Source organism: Periplaneta americana, chromosome 14 (assembly GCF_040183065.1).
Source record: "Periplaneta americana isolate PAMFEO1 chromosome 14, P.americana_PAMFEO1_priV1, whole genome shotgun sequence".
In the NCBI taxonomy this organism is placed as follows: domain Eukaryota; kingdom Metazoa; phylum Arthropoda; class Insecta; order Blattodea; family Blattidae; genus Periplaneta; species Periplaneta americana.
In genome coordinates this window covers 143,630,618-143,646,452 of record NC_091130.1, presented here as the reverse complement: position 1 = coordinate 143,646,452, position 15,835 = coordinate 143,630,618, and the positions used below count along the sequence as shown (strand labels likewise).

Sequence of the window (15,835 nt, the reverse complement as noted above, 5' to 3'; positions counted from 1 at the left end):
AGATTGACGTGAAACTTGCTACACATTAGAATCTAAACAAGAGATATTAAATATTAAATCAAGATTTAAAGCTACATTTTAAATTGTAAATCTAAAACATAACAATCAATAGAACGGAGTTTCGAGAATGTGAAATCATAACACAAAAGCTGGATTTCTGCATAAGTGGAATATATTTTAAAACAATAATTGAATGCAGAATTCTTGAGTCAAATCTCCAAATTCTGAACATAGTAGCAGTAAAGATTCACAGAATAATTTGTCTAAATGTTTTGGAAGTTTGTGGATTTCTGCCAATATCTGAAATGTTAATATGCTGTGTCTACTAGCGCATAAAGCAAGCAGTTCTATTTATTTTCTTTAATAAATTAATTTTCTTTCTTCTTTTGAATTTTAAATCATGATTCTAATTCAACATTCCTCTCAGTACACTGCAAACACATTCAATAACATTTTTACTTTAATGATTGATAATATGTGTTTTGATTCATGAAATTACGTAGGCTAAATATCCAATTTTATGCGATGTATCAAAATACTGAAATGTATTCTGGATCTTAGTACTCACTCTCAATGGAGGGCAGAAGATTAGATAAATCTTTCTCTCAACTATCTTATTTGATTACAACATTACTAAATATTTTGCTTTTAAATGTAGTATTAGTTTAGAACTTCACAAAGAGATTAATTCTTAATAAAAAATTAAGTATGAAAAAGAGGCCAAATGTGAACTATAAAAACCTACAAACTACAGCAAGATATTTCAGGCAGTGAGACCAAAAATTAATAAAGGTTTTTTTTTTTTTTCAAACGAAATACTCAAGTTTTCTTATGATCTATTTGTTGGTGTTTAAATGAAGTGACTACCACCAACGTTTGTATCAAATTGATCAATAATGACCAATGAATGAATCATTACATTACAGAAAGCAAATAGGATGTTTTTGGTAAACAGTGAAAACCTAATTTGTGATTTAGAAAAGAAAGAAAAATGAAAAAGAAACTATTGGATTAAAGTGAAAGTATATTACAAACAGATTGAAATCAATGAAGAGGATAAAGTTACAGAGAATATTTCAAATATAATTTAGCACAGAACACTTTTTATCTTCAGTTTACCAGGCTCTTGCTATCCTTCGAAAAATACGAAGTAAAACTTTAGTTGGATATATGAAATTGTAATAAAAGTTGCAATTCAAATTGTAAGAGCCCAATGAACCAAAGTTTCTTCCAAACTTAGTCTCTAAGAGATGCATCAAGAACAAAATACGTCTTAGTACTTGCAGTCAAACAAGCTTCGAAGCACAAAAGTTGCACTCCGCAAGTCTTAGGACGTAGCAGGCCTTGGATCCTGTTGGAACACGGAATGGCTATTACATTCACAAACATATAATTCTGGCATAGCTACTCAGGAAACATCCATGAGAAATCTTCGCGTCCTCTAGAGGACGAATTCTTACCAATCATTAATTACATATGGAAGTAGTGAAAGTCAAGACAGTAAGTAGCTCCAGTGTAAAACATTAGTAGATACCAATTATGTACAAACAAGAGGTATACGTTCTATGATCGCAGATGCACTTCGATCCAAAAATCTAGACGTTCACGAGGAAGTTCAATGTATTGCTGATGGTGGAAGCAATCATAGGATCAATATCATAGCTATAAATAGAAATAAACAGACAGCCGAAATAATTGATCCTACAATCAGATTTGAAATCTCAGCCACTCAACCATCTGAAGTGAACGAAGAGAAAAAGAAAATCTATGAGCCCACGATTCAGTACCTATCAGCGAAATACAACATTGAAAAAATCATAGTTACCGGTCTCTTCTTCGGAGCGAGAGGCACCATTCCGAAAGCCTTTGTAAAAATACAAGCTGACGAGAGATCTTCAAGATGCCATCGTCACCACCATTATAAAATTTTCTGTAGCGATATTTCGTCAGCATCTTTATGGTGTACATTCAATTTAAATTATATTTGGTTCCATTTTCTTTTTCTTATGTCTTAATCAATTTTGTCTGAAACCTGTTTATATAATTTTCCATTTTAAATTTTATTGTGAGCTATTCTGTGTCGCAGGGCAAACCCAAAATATTGGGTCAGACCAATAAATTAAATTAAAATTAATGTAGAAACACATTTCACAACATTCTGAATATAACACAGATCAAAACTTTTTACAAAAAGAAGTGTATTTTGTATATCCTTAGGTTCTTTCGGAAAAGATACATTAAGCTAGGCTCACACTTACCGGAAAAAATTTGTTCACCGCATTCGGATTTTTATTTTTTGCATTATTTTAAATGGAGCATCGCCCACTTGGCCGCATCGCCTCTGTCCGCATGATCGAATTCCGTTCTAAACAGATTTCCGTATGGTCCAAGATCGAAATATAGAATGTCATGGCAAATATATCGATTGCAAGGCCTCCAATCATGGTAATATTGAAGGTATAATGAAATGGATGACGCAAAGGTTATTTTATTAAGTTCAACAATATGAAGAGCTTTATAATTTATGAAATTAGAATTAAAGCAATGTAATGTGGAGAAAGAACTTACGGGATGAGATTGGGAAAACACTCAATTAACCAGGTATGCCCTTCATAGTTTATTTAAGTTACAGAGCTATTTATTTTATTTCCAGGATCAGTTCAGAACACTACAATGTAATCCATTGATCTGGTTCACATTAACACTTTGTTTAAAAAACTTAAAATTGTTTAACGACATGTTAAAAGAGTTAAAATTTTTAAAAAAGGTTATGTACCTTAGACAGACGGCCCGTTTCGACGCCTGTTCTGCGTCATCTTCAGTGTTCTACGAACTACTGATGTTCCTGTTGATCTTGCATACTGGTATTTGCATTCGTCAGTTTTGGGGGTGGGTGTGTGTTGCTCCTGTGGTGGGGGGTGGTTGTTTGTGTGCTATGTATCATGATGTCGAATAATGTATGGGTACTGAATTGTAATTGTGTATTAAGAATATGTTGTGGATATGTTATTGTATGTTTGTATATTTCGTATTGTTCTAAGATGTTTAACTGTGGACTTTTTGGTGTGATGTGTAGAATTTCCATATCTGTTTCTATATTATTGTAGTCATGATTATTGTTGATAATATGTTCTGCGTAATTTGATGTGCTGTAGGGTTTGGTTATAGCTTTAATGTGTTCTTTATATCTTGTTAGAAAGGTTCTTCCTGTCTGTCCTATGTAAAAATGTGGGCAACTATTGCATTTTAGTTTGTAAACCCCAGTTGAATTATATTTATTTGAATGTTTGATGTGATTATTTAGGTATTTCTGTGTTGTGTTATTTGTTTTGTATGCTATCTTGTATTTTAGTTTTCTACAATGTAATAATGTGCTCCAGCGGTAAATTACAGCACTATTTAATGATTTATTCGGAAATGCGGGATATATTACTATAACATATTATAAAATACACATTTTACTCCATTTATACTGCATTTTTGGTATTTCAACTATGGTCTCTGTGTAAAAACATAACACTAGCTGTTCAATAGTATGCCAAATTAACTTACACTTACAGGAAAAAAAAAAACAGGCTTCTTTCACATACTTGCCCACATGCATCAACGTCGGTTAGTGTAACCATTGGTTAAAATTGTCACCTAATCCCTGATTAAGCATTTTTACGGTGGATCGACCTCGGTTACGACTTAAATAGAAGGTCAACCACAGTAATCTCTAACCGGCCAAATATGAGGGTTAAAGGAGATAACCAGCGATTAGTAGAGCAAGTAAAGCAAAATGGCGGCCAGAACCACAGGTGATTATTTCTAAGACGATTATTATTGTGCAGTACTTGAATTACTTGGATAGAGCGTGAGCGTGAAGGTTCTTTAATGGAAAGAGAGAATTCCTACGAGGAATTAGGTGACAGAAAATTTCAGGAGGGATTTCGTTTATCAAAATCTACAAATGGATTACTTGAAATAACACAAGAACAATCATATTTCTCCTACGGATCGGCTGCTTATATTATGATTCTATGTAACTGTTATTTTCTGTATTTTAAGAGGGAATACTCGAATACCGATATCTCTTTCTCTATGTCACTGGCTGAACAAAGAGAGGTTATGGATGGATCTTAGGAAAATGCACAATTCCCTGGTGTAAATGGAGTCCAAGATCGTACACACATTCCTACCAATCTTCTGCATCCTTTTCCTTTATGGATATTCCATCTTTTTTATATAATACATTTAAATCTAGTAATTAAGTCTATCGATACTTCAACCTAACATTGGGATATAATCATTTTTGGATTCAATTTTCCATTTTGTACGATTTTAACCTAACAGTACTGAAAAACAAAGAAATGGAACTCACAAATATAACAGCGCCCAAAGGCAAACAAATGCAACGCGAAAATGTAGGATACGTTCATTTTGATGTAGAACATAGTGAGCGCAGTCATTTTTAGACGTTGACTATTATCTTTGCAGCGGTATGGATGCTTTCCTTTAGTCATTTTGTAGAAACAATGTACCGTCATAGACTTTACTCTGGTTAAATGAGGTGTCAGCTAGCCATGTTTTAGTAATCGGTGATTATGAATGGTGCACATAAATTACATTTTAACCATGGCTACTGTTTAACCGTCGTTTCGTAATCTATGATTACTGCGTTTTTAATCAATGTTGATGCACTTCGCCAACTGTGTTCTTTAAGAAACAAAATTCTAGAAATTTGGACAAGAGACTTATTTTTAGCCTTTCCTGTAATTGAAAAGTCTAATTCTTTCCCTAGGAGCAGATGTTATCAATTTAACTACTCCATGTTACCAAAGACGAGGAGCTAAACTGTGACTCTGCCTTTCTTGACATTCCACCTAATAAATTAATATATTTTCTTTTCAAAAAATTTGCAGGAATCTATTTATAACCTTATTTCCTTTGTTTAATAACATAATTGAGTATCAGTAAAAGTAACTTACACTGGATCCGTTCACATAATAAATCAAAAATAGTTTTTAAACCAAGGATGTTTTCAGAGCAGCCATAACAAAATGCCAGCAATATGCATTACACTTTACACTGTGAAGCAAAGTAACAAGAAAATAATTTTACGGTGGGGGAAAAAGTCTCTAGACAGAGATATCTATGATGAATCTTTGAACATTTAACTTCCTAGCAAAGAATATGTTGCTCCAAATTCACAATTACAGAATAGCCCCACAGTAATGAGATTCAAAGTATGACTTGCAATTGACATGCATGCTTATGCTGAAGCAAGAAACAAATCAGCTTTCTCTCACTGGAATTAATTACTAAACTCCCAAAACTACAAAAATAAATTTGTAAAATAATGTAAAGTTTCTTTTACTTACCAGGTATGTCTGAGCCTTGCCTTCAGTTATAGGTTTAGGATGGAGAGACGGGAGAGGAAAATTTTGACTGCTAACATATTACATAATATCAGAAAGCACGAAAATTTTAATCTTTTGATGCATTTCAAAAAAAGCTTCACACAGATTTTTGTAATTGATGTAATTATTAAGAAATTACATACCGTACTTCTTCTGTATGAAATATAAAAATGTTTTTGATAAACTCAATTATTCATGTACATCATTTTCCTGGATTGCACACTTTAGCAAGTGTTTGAAACAAGTAAAATTTTAATGAACTCTAGTTTCCAATACTCCTGAGATACAGCTAGCTAAGAACTTATTAAATCGTACTAGTCTTATGGCTTAGCAAAATCTATTTCTGAAGTGAGGGCACCTAAAGGCAGCAGAATTTTACTACCAATAATAAGATATGGGCTATTCCATATGAAATCGATCAGTAAAAAACCTCGCATTTTTTTTATACTCTAATTTTTTCCCTATTTATACAAGGTGCTGAGGAGAGTGCATTTGCAAAAATATACTATCGAAAGTCAAACGATTTTCGTATTGTTGAGCGACAAATTTAGCGTATTTTATAAAAACAAGCCTCTTTCAGCGCTCAGAACTCTGGAACCAATTTACTGCAGAACATTGAACGAGAGCTAATTTTGAAGCTGACATTTGGTAAGTTATGATAAGAAGTAATCCTTATTTTTATTGTATACAGAGAGACAGATAATCTGATTTTACTTATATACTTTTAGGCTTTTTGCCCATTTGTAAAAATGTAAAAAAAAATAGAGAAAAAATCTTGCATTATTACGAGGGATTCGGCATTGTTCGCTTAGTGTCACGGCAATAAGTTTCGGGGGTATTAAATAAATTATTTTCACACACCTGGACTTGAATGGCGCAGTACCGCACGCACTGGCCGAGAGATGAAGATAAGCGAGCGTTGGGCGTCATTTTACTCCTGTGTTCATGAAAACCTGTGATAAAGCTAGCCCAGCTATGCGCTACTAGACGACACATCACGTGGTTATGTCTCCTGGCCTTGCTTGTCTCGGCTAGCTTTCGCCTCACAGTCAGCTGGTTAGCTCACGCGCATACTATTTATTTTCTTTATTTGATTTTTCAATACTTTCTTATCAACATTGCACCAGTAAAAAATATGTGTTTATTTGTACTTTCAATGCAGAATCTAACCATATATTTTTTAAATATTTTTTCGTGGGCAAAGGCGTCTTAATGAAGAAAAATCTAAATTTCTCCATTTCCATAAAAAGTAAGAAAAACTGTTTACATGTCAATATAAACTTTAACTTTTCAGCATCAAAATAAACCATGATTTTGATCATTGGGTGAAAGGGTTTCGGAGCCACAACAGTTTAAAGTTGCTAATTTTATGAAAATACGATAAATTAAAATATTTTTAATTTAAACACTATGAAGTTCTGATGCCTCAAACTTTGCACAAAGCATTGTATCACAGTTGTCAACGGACAGAAAAAATTTCATTGTATTTAAAAATTGCAAAGTCAATTTTCTCTATATTTTGATCGATTTGAGACGGAATAGCCCATATGTAACAATGATAAGTAGTTAGAATAATTGTATTTTGAAGTGCACAGGAAATAGTGAGTAAATTTTTGATTGGACCCTCTTATTCATTGACTGAGTTCTTTTATGTGACAAAATCTATGATAAGGAACATATGAAATCATGTTAAGAAATCGTCCTTAAAAATTCATCACACTCACCCTAGTTTGAACTTGCAAGCCTCTGATACAATAGTGATAACAGTAATCACTGAGTGAGGAAGACTTTAATTTTAAAAAAAGGAATACTTCTTCTCTCTACATACAAGAAACATTATTAAGAAATTAATTGTTATTACTAATATTACTGTAATCTTAATGACTGATTAAAAAGTAAAATAATACAGCTTCAATTATTCAAAGATTATCTTCAAATGCTTACAGGCATATATTTGTTAGCAAATTTACAAAAGCGTTTTTCTTCAATTACGGCACAATGACCAGGTAACAATCTAATAAACGCTATATTTAACAGAATTTCAACATGTCGTATACTGTTAGATGGAACCCGCTGTGAAATGGATGGAATGGAAACGGGGCAGGCTTCATTACGTACCTCTGGATCTTCTAAGTAGGCATCATACCAATCCCAGAGGTCAGCTGGAGGTTGTGTATACCTGTCAACAAATCGACACACGTTTATTAACGTCACAGCGATAAAACTTTGGAATGCTAAGCACAATCTTTATTTTAGAAAAATATTTGAATATTACTTTAGTATAAACATACATGATTAATAAGGAGCGGATTCCTATGTAATTAAATATTCTTTTTGCGTGTGATAAAACACAATTAACAAACGATGAAAGAGTAATGGAACGGAGAAAAATTCTCTCCGGCACCGGGATTTGAACCCGGGTTTTCAGCTCTACGTGCTGACGCTTTATCCACTAAGCCACACCGGATTCTACCCCGGCGTCGGAAGAATCGTCTCAGTTTTAAGTTCCAACTCTTGGGATCCCTCTAGTGGCTGCCCTCTGCACTACGTCATAGATATCTATGAACCTAGTTGGAACTTAAAACTGAGACGATTCTTCCAACGCCGGGGTAGAATCCGGTGTGGCTCAGTGGATAAAGCGTCAGCACGTAGAGCTGAAAACCCGGGTTCAAATCCCAGCGCCGGAGAGAATTTTTCTCCGTTCCATTACTCTTTCATCGTATGATGACGCAGAATATCTGCATGGAAATATCATATGTACTTCGGTACATTATAATAATAATAATAATATATATGATATGCGTGATTTAAGACGGCGCTTATTCCGTCGGATCCTGGCCAACTAGTCACTCATTACGAGTGCACCTCAGCACATGTGTGGACATCAGTCCTAGGTTCATAGATATCTATGACGTAGTGCAGAGGGCGGCCACTAGAGGGAACCCAAGAGTTGGAACTTAAAACTGAGATGATTCTTCCGACGCCGGGGTAGAATCCGGTGTGGCTTAGTGGATACAGCGTCAGCACGTAGAGCTGAAAACCTGGGTTCAAATCCTGGCGCCGGAGAGAATTTTTCTCCATTCCATTACTCTTTCATCGTATGATGACGCAGAATATCTGCATGGAAATATCATATGTACTTCGGTACATTATAATAATAATAATAATAATTATATATATATATATATATATATATACACAATTAACAAAGTTAAAAATTCCGAACATGAAGTTTCAAGTTTAAAACCCGAATTTTATATCACATAAAAACACATATTTTCACAAAAAAATTAAGTAAATACATATTTTCAGGAAATCTATTATGAACACATAAACCTTGGAGTTTTTTTACTTAAATAATTTTTTTACAAGAAATTTTAAATATTTTAAAACTAAATCAATTATATCACTCAGAAGCATGTTATCTTTTTTAAGAATGCTTGGTTGCTTCGTGTTTCTAAGCGCTGTGTGGTGTATCCATGATCCATTTTCGTAATAGTATCGCCACAAGTTCTGAGAACTGCTAGGAAGCATATCAATGTTATTATTGGAGAGTAAATTAACATGGATAAGGGTGGAGAGATCCTGCAACACATAATTAGGAATGTTTATTGTTGCTGAAGATGATTTCATTCCACGCTTTGTTTGTGAAACACAACAGATAAGAGCTCGGGTATTTAATTTAAACAAATCTCTCGCCTCTCGCTCATGTCCATGAAGTAAGGCAATATCTTGTTGTGATTCCCTATTATCGGGCTTCGTCAATCGATATCCTTCAAGATATACTGAAAGATGGTTATTTAAAAAAAGATTTGGCTTCCCTATTAGCTAATTTTAGCTTTTTGTGTGACACCATAAAAAACTCGAAACATTCAAAAACCTGTTGTCTGAAACAGGAAGGTGTGTGCCGTGGAAATTAAACTAGACTTGCTACCAGGTTCAGAAGCACAATTACTAAGGGAATAAATTCCAGAATGTGTTTGGGGAAAAACAGTGGATATAAAAAAATGTGTAAAGTTGCGCAAGTATTGGAGGGTGTGCCTGTAGGTGAAATTGACGGTGTATGTGTTTGTGACATTCCTCTCTTTAAATATGCACATCTGACGTCCTGTGATGTGGAAAGATCGTTTTCACAGTATAAGTCGTCGTTCATAGATAATCGGCATGCATTTGTGATGGAGAATTTGGAGATGGCCTTTGTCGTTCACTGCAATTCTCGGCCAACTACTAGCACTCAAGTGTGGTGGGTGAGTACCTAATAACATTTTTTTCCAAGCTAAGTAAGGTATTTTTGTCATATTAAAAAATATATAAATTTTTTATTTTTAGCAAATATTTTCGTACTTTTTAGCACATAAAAAATAAATATATTTAATTTTTTTAGCACATAAAAATCCGCTCCCTAATGATTAAACCTTGCAGGATAAAATCACAATTCTTCAATAATACACTGCCAAAGGGAAATAGTTAAAGTTATCTTAACTGTAATGCAGGGGGACATTCTTGAGCACGCTATTAACTCCACATTACATTAAAAACATTCCATTGTGTCCCATATACAGGTGGCAGGAGGAGAGGGAAGAGGAAGAAAATGTTACAAAAACTCTTTTAACTTTTCAAGTTAGTAGCCAACAATATGGACAAGACAGATTTTCAATATAAGTAAGCAAATTACTGCATTTAAACACAAAATGTCATCATCACTTAGCATTAGAGCCCAGATTTATATGCATTTATAAAGCCTGAAATATGCAAGTAAATGTGCTATATAAAATCTTAAAATATCCTATATATAAATATTTAAAGAAAATAATCTGCCCTCAATGAGGGTGACCATGAAGATCCAGAATAAAAGCACTACAGAATAATTTAGACAGACAGGAATTGTTTAGTAAAAAATTCAGAGAAATGCAAACCCAACACAATCATCAATGGCCAAAATATAAATGGTAATGTAATATTTGGATTGAAGCCTTAAGAATATCTAACAAAATTTTTTGAATTTCAAAAAATCGGAGTCCGAGTGCTTTTAAAATATCACATGTGAATTTAGGCAGTGTGCAACGTGCACCAAACAAAAGACCAGAAACACTCCACTGACTAGTGGGAATATTATATTTCTCACTTAGATAAGGAATGCAGGACTCATAAATGGATTTCTTCTCCTCATATAAATTTCTAAAAATAACACTTCGTAAATGTTTTACTTTTGAATGGAGAAACAACTTGGCTAGAATGTTCATTCGTTGTACTTTCTTGCAGTTAACATTAAATACATATTGTCGCTGTACCTCCAAAATCTGCTATGTGCATTTAAATAGATTTTTCAGGAGAAAGAAAAAAGCGCAGTCACTTTTACTTCCCTTTATTTTCAAAGCTACTTTCGGTATAATTTCTATCATTAGAAGAAAAATGATGAAATTACACCGAAAGTAGCTTTGAAAATCAAGGGAATTAAAAGTGATGTTTTTTTATCTTTCGCATGAAAAATCTGCTTAAATGCACATAGATTTTGGAGGTGTAGCAAGGAAATATTATATAAACTGAACATGGTATGCTAACAGAATTATTACACTCTGAACTGAATTAATTTGTAGAAATTATACTGAGTTCCAGCAAACATTTCCAGTGTTTCTGTCGGCAGAACAGCGGCATATGTGAACTCAAGGCTCTTTGCCAGATTAAAACTTACGTATTATATTATACTAATAACATCTGTACTCACTCTCCTCACAGTAGCTGCTGGAAGTGTCGCCCATTTTGTATGATACAATTCACATCATTCACAGAATCTGTTTCATTAAGGGCCGATTATATAAACCATTTAATCTTAGATCAGAAGTTAAATTGATCCTCGTTCTAGCTGAACTTGGAATTTTGTGTTGTATAAAGTCTAATCTGAGATTAATTTGTCTCAAACTAAAGTCAACTTTGACTGAAGAAATTTCTCCGATTAAGTTAGATGATCGAAGTTCAGTTATTTCTTTTCTGTCTGAAATATATGAGTGACAGATTGTGCAAATAAAATATGCATTATTATTATTAATATTAATAGATATGGTAGGTACATTTATATATATTTTTTTTCAATTTCTTGCTTTAATATACAAACATTCTTATATTTTATAAGGCTCTATCGTGTTCAGCAGTATGAAATAACATAACCTATAATTATGTTATGTTTATAACAACCATTAATTATTAATGGATATGATAGGTACATTCATAAATTTTCAATTAACTGTATTACTAAAAGAAAATTGTCGTTTTATAAAGCTTTATTATGTTTAGCAGTATCAAACACCATAACATAACAATTTGGAGAACAGTCAATCTTCTTCTTATTGTCCGCCATTATTTACAATGCACAAAACAAACCAGTGTCGCCAACAGAGTGTACGGAAAGTCGCCAAAAAGTAGTTGGAAAGTAGCTAAATTTCTCATTATTAACAAAGAAAGATTAAATTTTGTCACTATGGTGTGCTAAAAAGGTGGCTAAATCCCTATTTAAGCAATATAAGAGTTAAAAGAAATTGTCGTTGAAAAAGAGTTAAAGTCGCTAGATTGGCAACACTGAACAAACCTGTACAACATGGTCCGCGCATCACATACTTCACCTGTTTATGCGATGTTGAGAAATCCTTTTCACGTGAACTTTGATTGCATTTGAACCAAGGTAATTTGATCGCAGAAACGTTTTATACAATAGAAGAAGTGTCTGAACTCGGTTCACTTTCCGATCTTCGATCAAAGTTGATCTTTAGTAAGGGAGTTTTATACAATTGGGCCTAAATCTATTCTCTAAATTTAAAATTGTTTTTCTACAAGGAACTGGGTGTCCAGGAAATTTACGTCTAAAGTTTTCTGCAGGGGTTTGCTGCAGGTTGGAAGGCTGATAGCAGTGCCAGTCTGTCCTTGTTAGCCAGTAAAAAAAGCATGCAGTACAGTTCATTCTCTTATGTTGTCTTTTGCAGCAATTACATATTCAATGAATGAACATGTACAAATTTTGAAAACATACGTACAGAAAAAGAAATTGTGTGGTAGAAGAAGGGAAAAGCTTAGATTTAAATTTCCTGGTCAACCAGTTCTGTGTAGAAAAAAATACTGAATTTAGTGACTAGGTTTAATGTAACAGGTTCTGTGAATGATGTGATGTAAATTAAGTATCACGTAAGATGGACAACATTCCCAGCAGCTACTGTGAAGAAGGTGAGTACCAAATGTAACATAGTCTGTAAGTTTTAATCTAGTAAAGAGCCATGAATTCGTGGATAAAAGCAGCAGCAGTAGCATGGGGACATGCTGCTGGTAGACCAACAGAAACAATGGGAACGTTTACTGGAAAACCCTGTATAATTTACTGAAAGAGTGATCACAGTTGCTAATAACTTAACATGTCAATTTTAAGAAGATGCAAAGGTAAAATATCATGCAAGATCTTAACAAACCAAATATCATACGACACCAGAAGAATCAAACATGCTCAAACAGACTGTCTACAAGTACAAAACCCTTGTAAGTACCAAATTCGTATTTACACCACTAACAGAACATGTAAGCAGAAGTTAGAACCCTCTTTCAATGTTCGGATAATTAGTTGTCTTTATTAAACACAAATGCGTATAACTTTCAGCCACTGTATTTATTTGTTCTGGAGACCTGGCTCGGGATGTAGTAGAGTGAGGGTCATGGTAGAGTATTGGTGGAATGATGATAATGGTGAGGAGAAATGGGAGAATCCAAGAAAAAAACCCCTCAAACTCGCTCTGTCCACCACAAATTCCTTCATGACTCACAAGGGGATAGAACTCGGACCACCATTGTGGAAAGCAGAGGCTAACCACTCAGATAATTAAAAAAATAATGAAATAACTGTTGGTAAATAGAAGTTTAACAATTTTAGTTTTTGTGAATAAATCAACGAGATAGAATGGGAATGGTTTACAATGCAAAATCAAGAAACATCTACAGTTCTTCCTCTTAACCGGCGTGAAAAGGACCAGGCTAGTTCCAGATACGAGATTTTGCCAGATAATTGAATAAATATTGGTATATACAAATTTTGGTGAAAATAGATGCTAAAAATTCGGGTCCCTACCCGTAATTTGTTCAGATACATCCTAATATTACAAAATATTTCATTGTTTCTAAAGTAGTAACAGTGTCATTAAAGGTTAGAAGATTGTTGGAGGCAAGCATGGACAGTTTCGAATTTCCACGAATTTCAAAGTGGACCATAACTTAACAATGTACTGTATTTTCACATCATTACATTTTCACAGCAAACCTAATTTCGAGCAAAATTGGTTCAGAATGTATAAATAACATTTATGCGAGTTCGTGCATATTTGCTTGTTTTCCGCACAGAACCAATACGCGGTAAATGTGAAATACCACATTCAGTATTCCCAACGTAACACACATAACAATTTCCCTCTTCTTACCGCTTAAGCACGACATTCATTTTACTGCTTTAGGCTTTTAACATATTATTTTTAGAGAAGTTTAACATAGTAATAATTATAAATTGGAAACTTACCACTGCAATTTCACCTAAATTGCAATGTTAATTATTGTTTTTAAATATTTGCAAAAATTAAGTAAAGTCTACTACTCCACGAAACTTATTGCATTCCTGATACAAGTAACATTAAGGAAGTCGTGAAAAAATCAAAAGATTCCAGATGCGGATGTTATTACTGCAATATGTTATATAAATAATGTTAAAATATTAAAATGAAAAATAAATCATTACATAACCTTACCGTTTGTTTTAAGTTCGCATTTATAGACTGGGGGAAAAAAAAGACAGACGTATATTACGGCCTGCTGGAGTATAGTAAACACAGAAAACATTTTATAGCAACAAGATATTTTGGTTTTCCGAAGTTGCAGTCATTAAACAGAAACCAACATGGAGATTTCATTGCAACTAATTAGAAATTCGTCTTTCAGGTATGTAATAAACGATCTTCGCACAAAATAATGTACGATACACGAGCGGTATGTTTGTTTTCATGTTCTCGGAAATTAGAAAAGCTCAACTACGTTTCGCTTTTTCAATCTTTTCCTCGACCATGAAAACGTCAACATACCGCTCTTGTTACGTATATTACTATTCTTATCTCCTGGGGTTTAAAATATGATCATATAAGTGTAAAAAACGAATAACCAAAACAAATTAACATGTAAAGTATAGGAATTTTGCTGGGGCTTAAAAAAAAATGTATGTGTGAAAAATGTGTAAGTGCGAAACGAATAAAAGCAGTTTTACTGTACTAAATATATCGTAATTTTCGTTACAAGAATTTATAAATATGAGAAAGTTTGACAATGAAGTTTTTATATCTGAGACAAATTACACTTGATATCACAGACACAACACACATCTAAATAATGCAAAATTTAAGCTTATTCTACAAGTCTGAAGATGCACAAGTTCACACAAAAAGAAGTTTTGAAAAAAATAGAACAGCTGCTTATTTCAAATACACCAACTTGTACTGACTCAAGATGCACACCAGAGATTATATTTAAGCTTGCACTAGAAGACAACACTTCGAAAAAAAAAAATGTATTTCCTTTTATATTGTCTACCCATTGCTACCCTTGACAATATCAGAACAAATATATTCAAACTGCTTTATAGCAATGCAACAATGTAAAGCTACATTCCATATTTGATCTGATCCATCAATAATGGAGGCTAGAAAAGTCTCCCCATCCAAATGAGCTCGACCTAACTTTCATCCGCAACTTACCTGATGTACATAAAACCCAGACCTCGAATATAAGGCGAATCTGGATGGGTGAGTAGCCCATTTACCTGCTTTCTTGTTAACTTGAGGGTAAACAGTTTATACAGCAGGCAAAAGGCAGTGGAAACGATACCACCGGCACCTACTCCTCGAACCTGCCAGATAAATCAATACAATGAAGATGATACGTGTACTTTCTAATTTACACCATACTACTCACTTCTCCATTTGCAAGGAATGGACACACCAAAACTGAACAGAAAAAGTGATTTAGACTTTTTTATTCATTCTGTATATTCAGAATATGAACTTTTCTGTTACTATATCATTTACATTCACACTTATACTTACAAGAAATCAATTAATTCTTTATTACAAATATCGTAGCAAAATAAAATGTTTGTGTGAAAGTTTACATTTAATCATGAAGGTATGATTGACACTTACACCTCCGCACATGCCTGTCTGTCCAGCTGTCTTCCGACTTCCTTTCTCCCATGGTTCCAGATGTGTAACTTTGTAGTAGATCTCATCTATTACTTCGTGGTAGGTTTTCAGTTCATATAAGTTCACTAAAACAAATATATTACCCATATTACCACACTCTTATACAGGGACATCATTTTATTTTTACTAACATTTTTAATATTAACTTGGCTATACCTCTGTATC

At 33.5% G+C, this 15,835-nt stretch overlaps 1 protein-coding gene across 2 annotated transcripts in view; it reads right to left on the bottom strand.

Annotated features, from left to right (window-relative positions):
* The window catches only part of LOC138713789 (pre-mRNA-splicing factor 38B), a 49,055-nt gene that overhangs the window by 23,728 nt on the left and 9,492 nt on the right, over positions 1–15,835 (bottom strand). For both annotated transcript variants that reach the window (XM_069846212.1, XM_069846211.1), the window contains exons 3-5: positions 15,611–15,735; positions 15,167–15,318; positions 7,521–7,581 (exon numbers count right to left, since the gene is read on the bottom strand). In XM_069846212.1, the coding sequence (XP_069702313.1) occupies positions 7,521–7,581; positions 15,167–15,318; positions 15,611–15,735 (338 nt within the window). The remainder of the gene's footprint in view (positions 1–7,520; positions 7,582–15,166; positions 15,319–15,610; positions 15,736–15,835) is intronic.